The sequence below is a fragment of the Cetorhinus maximus genome, chromosome 13 (genome assembly GCF_964194155.1).
Source record: "Cetorhinus maximus chromosome 13, sCetMax3.hap1.1, whole genome shotgun sequence".
In the NCBI taxonomy this organism is placed as follows: domain Eukaryota; kingdom Metazoa; phylum Chordata; class Chondrichthyes; order Lamniformes; family Cetorhinidae; genus Cetorhinus; species Cetorhinus maximus.
In genome coordinates, this window is record NC_135891.1 from 30,832,737 (window position 1) to 30,851,100 (window position 18,364).

At 39.7% G+C, this 18,364-nt stretch overlaps 1 protein-coding gene across 3 annotated transcripts in view; it reads left to right on the top strand.

The window, feature by feature from the left end:
- Nucleotides 1-18,364, top strand: part of LOC144688520 (sodium/potassium-transporting ATPase subunit beta-1-interacting protein 3-like) — a 298,615-nt gene that overhangs the window by 269,919 nt on the left and 10,332 nt on the right. For 2 of the 3 annotated variants that reach the window (XM_078555200.1, XM_078555201.1), the window contains 2 exons: nt 9,977-10,061; nt 12,028-16,327. In XM_078555200.1, coding sequence (XP_078411326.1) covers nt 9,977-10,061; nt 12,028-12,037 — 95 coding nt within the window. In that variant the 3' untranslated portion in view covers nt 12,038-16,327. Of the gene's footprint in view, nt 1-9,976; nt 10,062-12,027; nt 16,328-18,364 lie in introns of those variants that run through there. The other variant, XR_013578426.1, reaches the window with a different exon arrangement.

Here is an 18,364-nt window from a genome sequence, read left to right on the forward strand (position 1 = left end):
TGAGTACCATTAGCTATTTTCATATGAAAATGTTTATTCAGGATAGTATCACATTAACCTATGCATTATATCTCATCTGCTTGTGCAAATTACTATCCCCCTTCAAATAAAAATATTGTATGCAGCACACAAAAATATGGAATTAATGTAAAAAGTAAATTTGTAGCACCATTCCCTCCATTACATTTTATCGCACTCCTTATCTGCTTTAACTAAAATTACAAATACATTTTGTTTTCTTTTATCCTTAGCATCTTTTGATCTTGGCTAGTTATAGATTATGCAGCTCTCAAATCATTTCTTTGTATCACTCAGGGCTGAACTATTTGAATGCACCATGTTATCATGTAGCCTCTATGGGCATTTTATTGCAGTTGTACCCCTGACAATCCTTGTTCACATCAAGATGAGGGATGTCCATGCTATGGACATTTTTCCAACTAGTGTCAGCATAAGCACTTACAGGTGCTGTGTAGCTTGGGTTAGATGCAGAGTAAAGTTCTTTGTACCCCAGAAAAACATTCCATGTCTGTGTGCTATTTCCAGCTCTGAGTAATTTTGCAGGTTTGTCTCAAATTAGAGGCAGCTAGAGAAAGAAATTGCATTTATATAGCACCCTGCCACTCTACTTAGGATGTTCCAAAGCGTTTGTGAATGGCTACTTTTGCATTGTAGGTGTTATGTGATCAGACATAATTTCCTGATACCAACAACACACATATTGTTTCTAATTATGCTAATTGATGAAGAAATATTGCTAGGAAATTGGGAGAATTCCCTGCTTGTTCTCAAATGTATAATGGGATCATTACCACCCATCCAATCATGTTTACATCCCTCTAAAAGATGGTATTTCAAAAATGCAGACTCCCATTGAAGTGTCAGCATAAATAATGTGCTTGGCTTCCAGTTGCGCAGAGAGTGGTCTGGAGGAAGTTGCAGGACCATATATGACTGAGACCGAGACATAGGTGGGCATTCTCACTTGAGAATTGTGGACTTACACCCATTAGGAAGTGCCTTAAGATTGCCCAACTCATTCACTTGAGACAATCAGATATGTCACAAAGAGCAGACTTTTACACAATTGTTTTAAGTTGGATTTGAACCTGGATAACTCACTGCACCAAGCTGTCTTTTAAAATAAATTAATGGTGGTACAGAATTTCTATGTTGTGCGCTATTGAAAGATAGACTTGTTTTTTCACAATACTTTCTCATGTCAGAAATATCTAAAAGCACTTTGCATTGAATACCCTGTAATGCAGAAACTGTTAAGAAAGCAAATGTGGCAGGCATCTTGTGCATAGCAGCACATGAGGAAATGGATCAGTGTTTTCAGTCCACTCCAGTTTTGGTCCAGATACTGTGAATAATAACTGAGAGGTAGGATTGGGTGTTTGTATAAAACCATTCTTACTCGTAAACTAAGAATCTGTGTTGATGTTTCCATTATAGTATTTTTGTATTGCTTTTGTCCTGTATTCTTCTATAAAGTCCAGAATCCCATATATTTTAATGAAAAATGTCCTACTACCACCAAAGATTGTCTTTGTGAATCCCTAGATCTCTCTGTTCCTGCATCCCTTTAAAAGTGTAATCCAATTATTTTAAATGGCAATATCCCTGCTAAAATATATGAGCGAGGAACTTCAGAAGAATGATTAGGTGTTTATAGGCTAGTCTCTCACAGCATACTTTCCATGCCTGTGTTGTAATGTGTTTCGTGTTTAAAGACAGCAGAGCTTCTCAGTGCTTTCTCTCTCAAAATGGCAGCCTCCAGAGAGACTGCCTCATTGCATAGTCAAATGACTATGGCAAGCCAGATGGGACATGTAGTACTGTTGCATTTCAAAACCCAAACATCCTCCTTTTCATAATGAATTAAAGATCCAAACATCCCCCTTTTCCTAATGAACAGAAGACACATCTGGATGCAGGATAATGTGTAACTGTGAGTTACACGTGACACACGCGAACAACTGTTCCCAGCTGTTGTGGTTCCATTGCCATTCTTGGCAACATGTGGACCTCTGGGATTGATGGTAGTTCCATACTCAGTACAGCTGGTGAGATCCCATCTTCTTGATCAGCCAATTGCTGTGAAGGAACAGCTTTGCTAGTTGTTTGTATGTGCCTGTGGTTGTGCCGGTATATTTGGTCATTCACTTCTACCTCGAATGATCGAGGTGAAAATTTTTCTATGCATGTCCCACGTTTCCACATGGGCTGACTCCTGTTGAAAGTGTTGAAGGTTTGTACCTTGACTGGCTCCTTATGTTTTTCCATGGCTACATATTGCTCCTTCAAGGAGTCTTTCAGGGTCGCAAGTTTGCGTACCTTTTTGCCTATCATTTTGCCTGGCTGCACATCTGGTTAAGTTTTTTTCAACTCCTGCTTTGAATTGCCAACTGTGGAATTGAGGGTCATTATTTCCTCCTGGTACCTTTGTGACATCTCTGAAATTTATTTGTTCTGATCTTGCACAGCTTGGTTCGTTGAAGACTTCAATTTGTTGTGTGTTTTCAAAAGTATATACTCAGCTTGAATCTTGCACTTCAAATCTTCCAGTTCAGCTTTGATGCGAGCATTTTCCTGTGGAACTGCTTCATTTACCTGCGGCTCGTGCATTTCATTGCACAGACATTGTTGGCAGCCATCTTGCGGTTTACTTGAATATTGTCTCACTTTCTCTGGGGTCTTTTGTTGCCCTTTCTCTGGTGGCATGTTCAATGTTACCAGTCCAAGCTTTAGACTGGCTTCAGCTGAGATAAGTGGCTGTTACATCCCGTCTATGATCTGGAATGCTAGATCTTCTTTCTTGCCATTGCATTGGGCTCTCAGCATAATTTGTCCTCTCAGTTTGAACATTGTGTCATCATATAGCCTCAACCTTACTTTTGAGGGCTTCATTTTTGGATCGTTATGTTGTGCTACTTCGCATAGGTCTGTGAAGGTCATTATGTTGCATGACGCACCAGTGTTTATCTGACACTCTTCTTCCGTGGTCATCATTTTAACAGTCTCAAACTGTTTGTCCCCAATAGACTTGACGGAACCAACCTGTTGTATGTTGTATAGTTCTTCATCAGACTCTTCTGCTGATATCTCTTCAGTGGCAATCTGTACAGGCTTGTTTTGCTTTTTTCTTGCCGAAGACTTGTGTGCAAATTGATTCTGCTTCTTGCAGTTAAAATACTGCTTTCCTTCTTTTCCTTTATATGCTGTCCTCCGCAGTATTACCATCCTGCACTTTGTGATCACACTGCTTTTTCAGCCTGGAATGTCTCTCAGCATAACGTATCTCCTGGTCTGCTCTGCCATATATGTGCTCTAGCTGATGTTTTACAACTTTCACATTTCTACATTTGTCTATAGTTTTCTTGAGCGTCAGTTTTTCATCTTTAAGTAGTTGCTCTCACCAAGGGGCCTCAAATGCCTAAGGCTAATCTATCTTTAATCTGATAATCTTTTGGCAGTCCAAATTCACATGATTCCATAAGCTGTGTCACTGCAATCATAAATTGTTCGATGGTCTCATTTTCAACTTGAGCTCTAGTGCTGAAGGCATAGTGTTCAGACGTAACATTTGCTGAGGGTTCAAAGTGTTTGTTCAAGGCTTTCAAAATCTCTGCTGTCTTTTTTCTTTGTTCGTCAGTTAGATTTACACTTTGTAGCAGTCCCTCCCCACCAGTGTTTGAAGTGTGGCTACTCATATCGGTTCCAGCTTGTTAATTAAATCTGTTTCCAGCTCGTAGCTTTGTTATTGCAAGTGCAAAAACTGCCAATTCTTCCATATATCGCCTTTCAGTTCGACAGGAGCTGGGAGGGGGAAGTTTACAGCAGCTATGTTACTCACTCAGTATTTTACTTGTAGCTTTCGGTGTGTGCTTTTACTTGTCCTTTTTCAGTAGCTTTTAGCAGAGTTGAACATCTCTGTTTGCCTGTCTGTGTCTTCTCTGCAGTACTTCAAGGATTTTTAAAGCTCTATTTTATCTCCACTTTCCAACACTATGGCCAGAATATTTAGGGTGGGGGACGGGGCCCGCTCACCCACACGTAAAGTGACGCAGGATGACGTCGGGCATAACTCCCAACGTCACCCTGCGTCATTTCAATTTTCAGGCCGGTGGGGGCACAACCGAATCAGCTGTGCAACCACCAACCTGTCAATAGTCTACTGAGGCCATTTAAGAAGTAATTGAAATAATGGGCAGAATTTTCCCGTCGGTAATTTGGGGGCGGGGCCCGCTCGCCAACGGGAAAATGACGCCCGACGTCATCCCGGTCCATTTAAATATTGAGGAAGGCGGGCGGACAGCGGAATCAGCTGTCCGCCCGCCGACCTGTCAATGGCCAATTAAGGCCATTGACAGGATAATTAAGCTTATTAAATGCCCTGCCTGTCCAACCTTAAGGTTGGTGGGCAGGCCAGGAGCCCCAGCGGGCTTCTTATAATACATGAAACCTCATCCACTGGCGGCATGAGGTTTCATGTCCATTTTTAAAAACTTCAATAAAGTTTATGTGCTTCTTATTAACATGTCCCATCTCGTGTGACATTGTCTCAGGGAGATGTGCGCTCTTTCGCACGCATACGCAAAAGAGCGCACTTTGACAGATGGGGAATCCCTCCACCCCCCACACAGGAAGCGCATAGCACTTCCTGTCGGGCAGGCCGCTGGGCAGGCCTTAATTGGTCCACCCACTCAAAATGACGGTGGGCCCCGTTTCAGCGGCAGAGTTCGGCTGCCCGCTTGCCACTGAGCCGGTGGGGCCCGCCCTCCCATCAAGGTAAAAACTCTGGCCAATGAATGGACTTGCCCGTCCAACCTTAAGGTTAGCAGGCAGGCCGGGAGCCCTGGCAGGCTTCAGCAGAAGCATGAAACCTCATCCATGGGCGGGATGAGGTTTCATGAGGGTTTTAAAAAATTTAATAAATGTTTGATTAAAAGTGATGGACATGACACATGAGGGAACATGTCAGGGAAAGTTTATTTTTGCTCCTTCACCATTTTTAAATTTGGTGCTGATCTCCCTGCGGCAGCACTTAGCCTCAGGGAGATGAGTGCACTCTTTCATACACATGCGCGAAAGAGCACATTCTCAGCTGAGGGAATCCCCGCCCCCGCCCGCACAGGGAGCGCATAGCGCTTCCTGGCGGATGTACGCTGGGCGGGCCTTAATTGGCCTGCCCATGTAAAATGGCAGCGGGTCCCCAATTGGGGGTGCCGATCGGAGGCACGACCGCCCGCGCCCGTTCCTGCACTTCCTCCCCGATGGAGGTAAAATTCTTACCATGGGGCTTCTCAGTGCTTCCTCATTGTAGGTTTTATTGAACTGATCTCAAAATGGCAGCCTGAAGAGAGACTGCCTCATGGCATAGTCACATGATTTCGACCAATCAGGTAGGACATATAGTACTGTTGCATTCAAAACCCAAACATAATGTATAGTCTAGTGGTTCAACTTTAAGTTGATGGACAGCAATTTCTGGAGTTAGGGCTCAATATGATTGTAGAAAGGACTGATGTGAGACCCCCTGAGAAGAGCATCTCACATTGTTTGGGTCTGACACCAAGTAGAGTATAAGCATTGCAATGCTAAGCTAGGTTTACAAAGCATTCACTGTCTCCTGGAGATTCTTTTCAAATTTGAGAGTGTGCACTCCTGTACAAGATTCCCTCTATTTTTTTGTTGTTGTGTGCAGCCTATTCATTTAAGCGCATTAACCTTTTTGTACTGCTACACAAGCACGATAGCTTAAAGGGGTCAACCAGTGTACATCCTGCATGGGAATCTCTGGGTCGTTGTGTAGCCTTGTGAGAATGTTGCTACCTGCATTAAAACATTGAAGATATACAGTCTAGGAGCAGAACTCTACCCATGTGTAGAATTCTCTCTTGGCAGCTAGAGTGTGATATGCAACTGGGCAATATAACCAAGCTTTTAAAATGTTTGCTACATCTGCTAGGGCAGGATTTTTCATATGGCGAGCAGGCTTGTCAGGAGCGGGAGGGGACGGGCGTGGAGCCAATCGCCACTCGCGATCGGCTCCGTGCCGCCATTTTACGCAGGCGGGCCAATTAAGGCCCGCCCAGCGTAAAACACAGCTGGTAGCGCTCAGCGCTACCTGTGCAGGCAGGGGGAGGAGGGAGAATCGGGGCCAGCGCTCTTTCGCACAGAGCTGCCTCAGGGAGATTGAATCGATAATAAAATTATTAAACAAAAGGTGTAAAAATGTATTTAAACATGTCCCCTCATGTGACTGTGTCACATGAGTTGGGACATGTTTTTAAATTTATGAATTTTTATTTATTTATTTAATAAACGCTTTAGGAAACCTCATCCCGCTTGTGGATGAGGTTTCCTAAAAAACGCGAAGGCTGCTTGGCCTTTTCGCCTAGCCTGCCAACCTTAAGGTTGGACGGGCGGCGTTTAGAATAACTTAATGGCCTTAATAGGCCGTTTACATATCAGCAGGCGCGCAGCCAACTCCGGTGTGTGCCCGCCGAACGAAACATCGCTACTGAGCATGATGACATCAGGACGCACATCTGACCTCAACGCACGTCATTTCATGCGTCGGCGCGTTGGGCCCACCCTCACACGCCGACCGGGAAATTTTGCCCCTAGTCTCTGACCAATAACTACAACCTTGGTGTGTTTAAAGAAGGTGCTTTTTTTAATTCTGATCTGTTTGGTTCCAATACAATTGACCCAAAACTAGTTTGGGAAATTTTTGCATGGCTGCTGTCAAATTGTTTTTATTTTTCCCCATTATAGATTTTGGGAGAGAAACCCAATGATCCACCATGAGTTTTACTCTCTGCTGTAAAAAATATTGTACAAAAAAACCTCATGAATCAATAGTATCCTGACACAAGAAGTTACTTTTCTAGTAGTTATGTATGCATGTTTGCATGCTCTGTGTTTGCGTGTATGCAAAGGTATCTGCGCTTGTGTATCTGCATGTCTGTGTTTATGTGCATGTGTGTTCACGTGTACCTGTGCTCATGCACGTGCAAGATTTTGAGGTATGAATCTGTCTATGTGTTTGGACACAAATGCATCAGTCCAAACAAGCACAATAGCTGCCGGTAACCGACATAGAGTTTATGGGCTGGATTTTATGCTGTGGGTGGGGAGGGTGTTGGGGCAGGGGGGTGGGTTGGGGCAAGATCGTTGTGCTTTTAATTGGCTCGGGGCAAGGCTTCCATCCCTATCTGCATCAAGTCCCCAACAGTGATCATTGATGGAGCAGTTTCAATGCTAAGTGGGAGTGGGGACGGGGGTAATTGCTGAGGCATGCTGGCAGACAAACACCCTTCCTCATGTTTTCTGAATTTGGAGGTCCGTCAAATTCCAATTCATTCCTTGCCGGCAAAGGAGACTAATTTGGCCACAAATCTACCACTTCCAGTTCCCTGTTTCTCGTCGCCAGCTTCTTCTCAAGGCTTGCCTTCCTGGGTAGGGGGGTCGGGTGGACAGGGCATGGGGGAGGGGAAATCCAGGAATGGGAAGGTATTGGGGAGCTTTGGATAGGCACAGCGGGGCCCAAAAAGGAGGTTACCCCCCACCCCCAACCCCAGCTTGCCCAGCCACTGGACCAAGCAGTGAAAGCACACTTGGCACGTGCCTCTCCCACAATGGATTAAATCCTAGTGGCAGCAAGAAGAGGCAATTGTGGTTATTAATTGGGCCTCAATGGTGCCCATGGTATGGGGACCAATTTTACAGCCTCCCCATCTCAACTGCTAACCTGCCCTCTATCTAGACTAATAAATGTGTTATTTTAACCCCTTTACTATATTCTGTAACACAATTACAAGTAATGGGATTGATTGATGTTAGTGCAGTTAGACAAATAAGGTATAATGTACAGATATTGTTAAAATAATTAATGATAATAGGTTTTGTGGTACATTAACTGTTACTACCACTTAATCACATTTTAATTATTTTTTCTTCTTTGCACCATGTGACATTTCAACTTAATATGCACTTTGTTAAGGCCAGCTTGAATTAGCAGAAATGTCTTGGGTTCACTGACCACCATGTCTGCTCCATGCTCCTCTAATTACATGATAGCTAATTTGCTGTCTCCACTCAAAATAACATTGAAGTATTTAGCTTGACTCTGAACTGTTGGCACCTTGACTCAAAATCCTTTGTAGAAAAATGATAACACTTTTCCATACTTTTACATAACGAGGAGTGTCTTTTTAATTAGAATGTATGAAATAAATGGATGTACCAATAGAGACTTGATTTAGCGTCTTGTAGAGTATTAAAATGGTGTTTCTGTTACAACATCTATAACAAAGACAGATAATACTTTATATTGCTTCAACTTCGAGAAAATGTATTTTTTCATGTAGCGCTTTGCTGCAGATTTGCTTTGCGCTGTGTCTGGTATAGGACATTATGTTGCACAGTATTTATAGCACAAAATAGACCATTCAGCCCAGCAGGCTGGGGTGTATGGTGCACTGGAACTTTATCTTACTTCTCTTCATCTAACACCAACAACATATCCTTCTATTCATTCCCCCCTCATATGCTTATCCAGCTTTCCCTTGTATGCATCTATGCCATTCACCTCTGCTGCACCCTAAGATAACGAGTTTCGCATTCTCACCACTCTCTGGGTAAGGGAGTTTCTCCTAAATTCCCTACTGTATTTCTTAGTGACTATCCTATATTTATGGCCAATGTTCCCTGTCAGTTAAGCAGCAACCCAAAAGTTCCTGCACAGATCGCGCACAAATCGGCCCCTTTACCACACTTGTGCAGGTGCTCAAAAAAAATTTAATGGGACCACACATTTAAGTAAATCACCTGTGCACTCCAAAAATAACTAGTGGGAATATTGTTTATGGGCTTTAGTTTTGGTCTCACTCACAAGTGAAAAAAACCCTCTCTGCATCTATCTCAACAAACCATTTCATTATCTTGGAAACCTCTGACATGTCACTCTCAGCCTTCCCCTTCTGGAGAAAAGTACCCCAGCCTGTTTAATCTTTTCTGATAATCAGTTAGGGTATCATTCTGCACTTTGAACAGCTATGTACATTACCCTTTTAGAAATGCTTTCTTAATCTAAACTAGTATGGACAATGCCAGAGTGATCCTTGCTTTATCTTTGTAATGGCTCTATGGGCACATATCTGCTAATGCTAATTCTATAGGGGATCATCCTAAATTGTAAATAAGAAGGGCAAGAGATGAAGGCTGCCCTCTACCTTTCCTTTCCCAGTAGCATTAGATCTGGTTGCACTCCTGAAAAGATCTTAAACAGTTATGAGTAATGACTTCAAACGACAAATTAAAAGTGCATTTGCGTAAAGATTGCTGAGTCAATGAGCTGTAACTCCTTGGGGTTGGAAGTCATGAAAATTAAGAGAATACCCTAATCCGAGCTTCAGTTATGGGTGTTAATTCAGCTCTCTCACACCTTCAATCTGTCAATACAGGGAATTGAGTTAGAATAAATGTCAAGTCTGGGATTCAAACACACGCCCTTTGCAGTGTTTAGCAGTGCATGGACCTACAGGTTGTATTTTAATTCTTAAAATGGCAGTTCCAGTCAGATAGAAGGAAGTGGGGTATTTTTAGTTAAACCCCTTCTCATGTAGAGCTTCTCTAACTCTTTATATTGTTGACAGCATTTAGTTGCCTATTTGAAAGTGCCACAATGATGTACTGCAGGTTTTAAATGATATTGGATTAGAATTAGTGGAGCAGGGCCGTCCTGCTACTTTCTACTTGAAGCAATACTTCCTCAAATTTGTTACTGAAAGTGTGATTTGATTCGCATACTTTTATATCACAGCCTTTTTTTGTTTTCATTTTAACTTTATCTCGATTAGTTTGGTTTTTTTTTTATTAAAATTGCTGTTTGGTTGCTTTGCTTTAACCATGCAAAGATGTTCTTCACACATATTATTTATTTACGATTATGTTGTGATTGCAGTTGATTTTATAGGTGGATTTGATTCATTCTCCGTCTACCATGTGCCTCAGAAACCCTCTCATGTACTATTAAAGCCAGTTTATCTGTAAGTAATTACCTCCTGTCACCGTAACGGATTTTTGTACTAGCAACACACACCTTTAACCTGTCTATTTTCCCTTTTCGAAATCTTGTCTGAATAAAGCCACAACATTCTTGTAGGGGACACTAGTACTGGTTGGACACGAGACAGGAGTTTTGCAAATTTCACTGGGGATGATTTCACAATCTCCCCATGACTCACTGGCTTGCAGTGCAAATTGGAAAATTAGGCATGCCCGAATTTCCCATTTGCCGTGCCAGTGTATGGAATCATGGGTTCCCCACCACCACCCCTACCATCCCATATAACATTTAACAATATAACATTCAACTCTACACTTAACGGTGACAATTAACAAAGAGATTGTTTTGACTTTAAAAAATGCCCTTCAACAACCATTCTTGATCAGAGAGACTACATAACTTTAGTTGACTGCCCTGACACTACCATAACATGGAGTGGAATTATTTTGTGACCTATCATTCCTGAGTACTTCATGCTGGAAATCTTTGTAATGGGCAATACCTGGGGTCAATGCTTTGATACATCATTAAGGCAAAATCAAAGAAGCTGATCAAAGTACTCACTTTAAAGTTTAATGAATGCGAGGACCAATGTACAGTAAAGCAGAAGAACCAATTATTTCCAGGATTTCCTAAGAAAAAATATTTTTTCCACAGAACTGGGGTTGTATGTACCCTTCCAATCCTGAATTTAAGTAGAATTTCAGTGATGAATTAACTTGCATAATATTAAAGTGACGTGTAGGGTTATATTTGGGATCAGCTAAATGGACTGCAGAGTCTTTCCTAATTCTATGCTTTCCTGTTTTCCAAATGAATTGCAGGAAAGGCACTCTGCAGGTTATTTTTTGTTCGTCTCCATCCTGTCTGTGTTCTTCTATTGCAAGGTTAAGTACCGATATGAAAGCGACTAGTTAGGCTGAATGAAACAACCATATTCAACATTTAGTGTCACATTTGTGTTGCATTGTATTGAAAATGAAATAATTATTGGCAGGAAATGTCCTGTGAATCCCAAGGTGTAGGCCCCTATCAGCAATGTGAATCCAGGAGTAGGAAAGAAACCTGTCATATGAGAAATTAAATATTGTTTTGATTCTGGCAACTTAGTAGAACAGGTGCTAAAGCACCACCCTTCTAAACAGCTAGTCCTGGATCCAAGTTCCCAGGCTGTCTTTCACTATTGTTTATTCATCCCTCAGTCATTTACTGGTCAGTGGGTTTTGTTAGTTATTAGCCAAACCAATAGATAGTATAGTGCACAGGAAGTTTTATTTTGGAGAAAGGGGAAAGCTTTCTATTAGATGATTGCAGTGGTGCAATAGTCCATCATCCACATTACTCCAACCCAAAGAGAGCTGCATGAGTCTGTCCTCTGGGGATTACAAATGATTTTGTATCTTTATTTCAATTTCTTTTATGTTTCTTTTAAGTTCTATTTTATTCTTGCATTTGAAGAAACAGTTAATAAAACTCTTTCTTCCACCAACGGGTTTGTTTTTAGCTCATTATATCCCCCTTCCTTCACTGGAGCTTTTGGTAACTTACTGGAATATGGTACTGCTTGCACAAGTTGTCCTTCAGTATCTTACCCTTGGTCATTATTCATGTTAGCCTTCACAGTGATGGTTGACAATCTATTTGTTTGTTGGGGGCTTCAAGGCTAAGCCTGATCCAGCCTTTAACTGACACCCAACAACTTACAATAGAGGTCAATAGATAGTGATTCTGAATAGGGAAAATCTTCCCCGCCTGCCACCTCCAAACTGGAAACAGCAAGTTCCATTTTAATACTCTCTTATAGAATTAAATCTATAACTTGCCTGTAAGGCTCAGGTAACAACTGGCTATATTCACTGAAGAAACAAATTGTTTTAAATTAAGTCGGAAAGGTTTTAAAATAGAGTCCAAAATATTTATAGACTGATCTCTTATTTTTTCCACAGGTCTACGTAAATGAAAAGACTTCTCTACAACTATCTCTTCAGCTGAAGAGTATCATTGCAGCATGAGAAGGAAATAACAAATACCAGCTCACACGGTTCCAATCATCACCTTCTGAAACAATTAACTTCTTGCCTACTACATCAATTTACAGTAGTTTCTAACATAACTTGCATTTTCTTTTCGGATTGACGTATTTCATCTCGTATTCATGCAGGTAGAAAGAACAGTTGCGCATTGGAGGGGAGAGATATGGGCATTATAGCAGTGACTTTGTTGGAGCAATACCTGGAATTGGTTTGCAGTCATAGATGCACAGAAGGAAAGATGCCCATTTTAGTCATGTCAATCCATACTCTGAAAATACATAAAGTAGACTTTGGGTCCTTGAAACATGAAGCTACGACTTTTATCTGTTAAATGATTTTCCACCAGAGGGGTTGTTAGATTTCTGGAGCAGAGAAGCAGTACAACATTCAACTCAATGTGCCATGCTGCCAAGCAAAATACGACATATGTATCTTGTTAGAAAATTTGTTCAAGAAACAATAGTTTACCAAATGTCAATGAACTTTTATTATTTGTATAATTGGCCTATTGTTCACTATCTTTTATTGTGAAGTGTTTTGATCTGTAATACTACAAATTCCTCATTTCTTGTCACTCTTGTAAGTATTGTTTCATAAACAGGAAAAATTCCTGCATTACTGTAACATTTCTTTCAGACCTTTGCTTATATTTTGTAAAAAGGGTCTTTCTGAATGATCATTAAGAGTCACTGAGTATGATTGATTGAGCTCAGATCTACTGTACCCTTATTCATACATTGCTTGTTAGGAAGTGCAGAAACTGCACCATATGCATTTTTGTATGGTTATTAAGGCCAGATGAAGTCTGTATGTTAAAGACAGCTCTAGAGCAAATGGCAAGGAGGTGTTGATATATGTAAGAAGAATTTTCACCAGCACAAATAGGATTAGGATCGCAGCTGATTTTTATTTTACTTAATGGAGATTAGTGATTTTCCCATTCCATGGTAACTGGATAACTGTGTGAAGTTATTTTTCAAAAATATCATATACTGGTCTGTGGTTAATACATAATCTTGATTCTATGACCCCATCTTGGTAGTGACTCAATTCCACAGCACTGCTAGTAGGAACAGTGCTATATGCTTAAGCAATATTTTTTTAAACATTGGAAAATATGTGAAATATTGTCTGAATAATGCAAAAAACAATAGTCTTAAAAATGTAATACAACAAGAACACACAATCCCAGCACATTACAATTTATACTAAAAGGAATACTTAATTCAACTTATACTAGGCTGCTGGTGAGTCATTTCACGTCCAGTCAGGTGAATTACAACTGTCCTACATATATACGTTTTTAAAGAAAGATGCACTACAAGGTTTAAAAAATATATATTGTTTTTTCAAATTTTGAATGTAATTCATAAGGCCTGGTAAACAGCAGGGACATTGTACTAATTGCTCAGAGCATTACAACTCGCATTAGGCGTTAGTCTGTAGCAGCATGGTTAGTTATAGTGCGGTGGAGGAAGTGACAGTTCATACCTGCCCTGAGCTTTTTGTTTATGTGAAGAAAGTTTTGATTGATGTCCGTAGCCAATTCTCTACCGTTCAGTGATGAAGGTGCTATGAAAAATGATGCTTCCAAGGCCTAGTGTATGCAGTACTGCGAGCATCTCTTATGCAATTTCTCGGTAAAAGAAAGCAGTGGGAAGTGTGGGGTGAAGGATGGAGGAAGCATATTTAAGGTACAGGCAAAGTATCTCAATTCCAGACTTTTACGTTTAAGCTACTTTTTGGAGAACATTGCCCTCTCCTGTACAAGAAAAATATTACATTGAAGGCTTCATAATCCTGCCTTTTACGCTTGAATGAAAACTTTGCACAGAATGCTTGCTTCACATATACTGTCCAGACTTGTCAGTTGCAATGACACAAGCAAATGGCTGTCTGACAGAAAATCATTACTGCCCGGGTTATTAATAGAGGCAGGTCAATAGCAGTGGCATCAGCTATATGTCTGCAGAATGTGCTATCAAGGACAGATCAAAATACCCGAAGCATAAATAACAGCAATTCCTAATCAGTCAGCTGTACTAGCGTGCAGTACAGACCTTGAATAAATATAACAAACAACAATTGAACCTCCTAGTCTGACAGAGAGAAAAAGTAAAAGTTTGAATAAAGTACATTTACTGAAGGTCAGATAACGTAATTTGTTAACGATTTTACTGACAATTCTAGTTCCATGCAATCTTTATATTAAAATTCCTCTTTTATTGACAGACATTTTAATAATATGATTGTTCTTCCAAAAAACGAACTATGATTTAGACATACATGAAAAGGAAGTTATGATTAAAGGATGTGAGAACAAACTACACTGGGCCCCGCTATATAGCGGTTTGGCAAGTTTTCATTTAACAAATGCCAGGGTCCCCCCACTGCAAATCCCCACTTTAAAACTAAAAATCAAAAGCACTCTGTAGCCATTTAATTTGTTGATTTTACACAGCACCTGCTTCATTCATTTATTTTGAAGCATGAGGGCTGGAAACAGGGATCTGCACACAATAATGGCAGGATCAAGCCTAAGCGGTAGACACAACTATGAATTAGCGTGGTCTCACCTATAATATGATCTCGAGATATGGACCCTGCAGACGGTGTTATAAATTAGGAATAATTTAACACATTATCTAGTGTATTCAGCATAAAAAGGAATGGACTAACAAAATAGCTGAGACAAATAAGCCGAGTGATGTGAATAAAAGATAATGAAACATTCGTTAGGAATATTCAAACCTCGGTAAGTGTAAGCAAGTTTATATTATATTCAATTTAACTGTGTTTTTAACTACAAAAAGTATGAAATTAAACAGGTCAATTAAGATACAAAGGTAAAGAAATAGCATAGAACTGAATATGAAATAGCTTGGTTCTTAGTAATGTGTAGACAATGGTATTAACACTGTGTGATCATAAGCAAGTTTAATTAAATCAATATACAGCACAATTCTTCCAATTATGGATAGGCCAGTTGTAGATATAAGTGGACAAATGTTTAAAATGTTTTGATGACATATTTCTCTTCACTTGTTTACTGCAAGTGTTAATCAATTTAAGGGCTAATGTTCTGTTTAAATAATTGGTAGAGGAATGTTACGTGAACAAGGTAAATGTTTGCTGATGTTGTCAACAGTAATTTTTAGGCTAACATATTAATCTATATAAGCTCATTGGAACAGAAAAGTCTAAATTAGTTAAAAGGGCAGAATAGCCTTTTGAAAACGTTTCATGCAGTGTGCATTTTGCAGTTTTGAAATGATGAGAAGCATTGTTGTGTATCCACGTCACTCACCTCTAGCCTTCATCTTGAATATTGGCTCCACCAATGGCATGCCAGTGACATGAGCACATGGATCAAAATTATAACCAATACTGACCTCTGCTTCAAAAATCTAAACAGCATTAAAACAAATGACATCAATGACACTGACTTGAAAGGCAGCAGTACTCTTATCTCTCCACAGGAAAATCTAGTAACGAGGCATTGAAATTTTATGAAGAATAGACAAATAAATTTTAAAAATACTATTGTAATGTATTGGTAATTATATTCTAGTTTCAGGAATCTTCTCAAGATATTAGAAAGAACCAGAGAGTTTCAGAACATGAAACTTACCTGATAACCATGAGATCTGCACACGCATGTTATATTGGTTTGATAGCATGACTAGAAAAGGCATTATTTTGATTGGATAATAGTCCTGTCACGCAGTTGTGGGCACATAGAGTCAGAGAACCATCTACAGCCCAGAGACTATACAATCAGACAATGTGATCTTTGTGTTGCAACTGACTCATGAATGCATCATGTAATATAATGTATAATATACAATACTAAGTTCATATGAAATGTGCATTGCAGCATTGTTGCATATGCTGTTTATTCATCAGCATATGCCACTATCAATTGGCAGTCCTTATCGCTTCCTATTCCTTTTTATGTTTTGATGTATTGAGTAACAAATACAATTTCTCTGTAGAAACAAAACTTTTAACAAAACCTATGGTTGTGATAGAATGCTAGATATGAAGATGTAGGGGCGGCGGGATAATCTTCCCAAGTATTTTACAATTCATCTGGAAAAATGAAATGAACTGTGAGATTTCTGTTTTGTGAATATTCACAACTTTTTAATGTGTACTTGTCATTGTACAGCATTTGTAATTTTCTTCACATATATTAAACTTTGAAGTTGTTTTATATTCAAAGGTCTTCATTTCTGTTTTCAAAATGGTAAATTCACGTACAGCACAGATTCATTTTTGTGCAATGTTTTTTGTGGGTTTGCAAGTGTGGTAATTTGGAACAGTATTATTCTTGTCCATTAAACACAACGTCAGAGTAAATATTAGTTTGACTGTTCTGGGGAATTCAGTCTTGCAGTGCACTTCTTACAACTGCATAGCAGTGGGCAGTCTCTCCACAAGTATGTGAAATTAGATAGCTACTCTATAGGACTAAGTGTTTTTGTATTATGCTAATATATCTTGCTAAATCATCAAATAAAAGACCAAGCCACAAGTCATGTACTTCACATTATTTATTGGTTTCAAATCACAACTTAATATTGTATACAATAATACTTAATAGACATGCATAAATGCAATAGAATTACCGAGTAGTTGAGTAGCCACTCATTAATGAACAGGGCTACTGAACAAAAGAAGTAGGAAAACACAGGCAATTCAGTGTATCATTGTTAGTCAATGCTGATGGATACTAGACTACAGTGGTGACCAGTGTCTGAGGCTATAAATTAGTGAGAGCACTTTGAGTGAATTCTTATATAGTTAACAAGTTAATAACTTGGAATAGTTAGTCTATGTTTATAATTTCAATGTTAAGAAGTCACACAAATTCACCTCTTGAACAGTATGATTAAGAAGTTGATGTTGGCATTTGAAGTGCTGAGTCAATCAATCCCTGGGATTTGAAGGCAGAACCTGTTCTCTAATGATTTATTCTGCCATGCAAGAAACGTTCAAAGTTCTCATTCATGGGGAGGCTTGACTTCCTGCCCAACCTCCCCTATATCAAGGGATTTTGTTAAGGTCAAAGGGATGGCCCCAAAAGTTTCTTAGATAAAGATAATCAATTCCTCTGAGATTGATTATCTTTATAAAAATTATTTTTGCTCCCTTTGGAATGGCATGAGAATGGCAATTGGACCAGTCCAATAAAGTGATTGTGGATTTCTATGATTTTCATTCGTAAGTCAGGACAGAGTCCTCTTAATTGGGGCAGACAGTTTGTGACTTAGAATCCCATCCCCTTCATTTGAGGTGGGGTCTATGTCCTTGCCTATGGGCATCCTGCTCAACCAGATTTACACTAGTGGATACAGGACTGCAAAGTTTTAGTCCCAAAACGCGAGTCTCCAAATCATGACACTGCTGCTTGTAAAGCTTAGTTCAGGTTCTCAAAATGCATTCATTAAGATCAGCTAGACCACAGGTCCTATATTATTTAAGATAAAATCTGAGAAATGGAAAAAGCAAAAGAAAGATGGATATTTTGAATTGGATATTGCCAAGCTAAATGTATCAGGCCATTTCCAGCTGGGTATTGATAAGAACTCGCCAGTGTCAGTCAGTGCCAAAAACTCATCAGCCATGATCCATGCCAATGAATCCAATGCCACAGATGCTGAAATGCTATTGTCTACACTGGAGTCAATTGTAAGGATATTCTAGTTACAACCATAATCAACTTTTGTGCCACCCCAAAATCAAAATGCACCTGAGTCCCCTCAGGACAAATGATTTGTTGCAATAAGTGATTTAATGTCATTGAAATATGACTGGAAATCAACATTATTTTTGCCTCTAGCACTTTACATGCAAAATTTCAATGCTTATGTGGCAAAATGTGTTATGCACGTTAACTATGGAATTTGCATACATTTCTACAGGATACTGCACTGCAAAACATCCTAGGATGAGGGAATTGTCCTGGGAGAAAAAATTGAGTAGGTTAGGTTTACATTCCCTAACATTCAGCAGAATGAGAGATGAAACATATAGAATTCTTAAGGAGTTTGACCAGATAGATGCTGAAAGGGTGTCTCCCTCAGCTGGGGAGTCTAAAATTATGGGTCAGTCTCAGAATAAGGGCCAGTCATTTAGGACTGAATGAGGAGAAATTTCTTCACTCAAAGGGTTGTGAGTTTTTGAAATTCTCTATCCCAGAGGGCTATGTTTGCTCAGTCGTTGAGTATGTTCAAGATTGTGATCA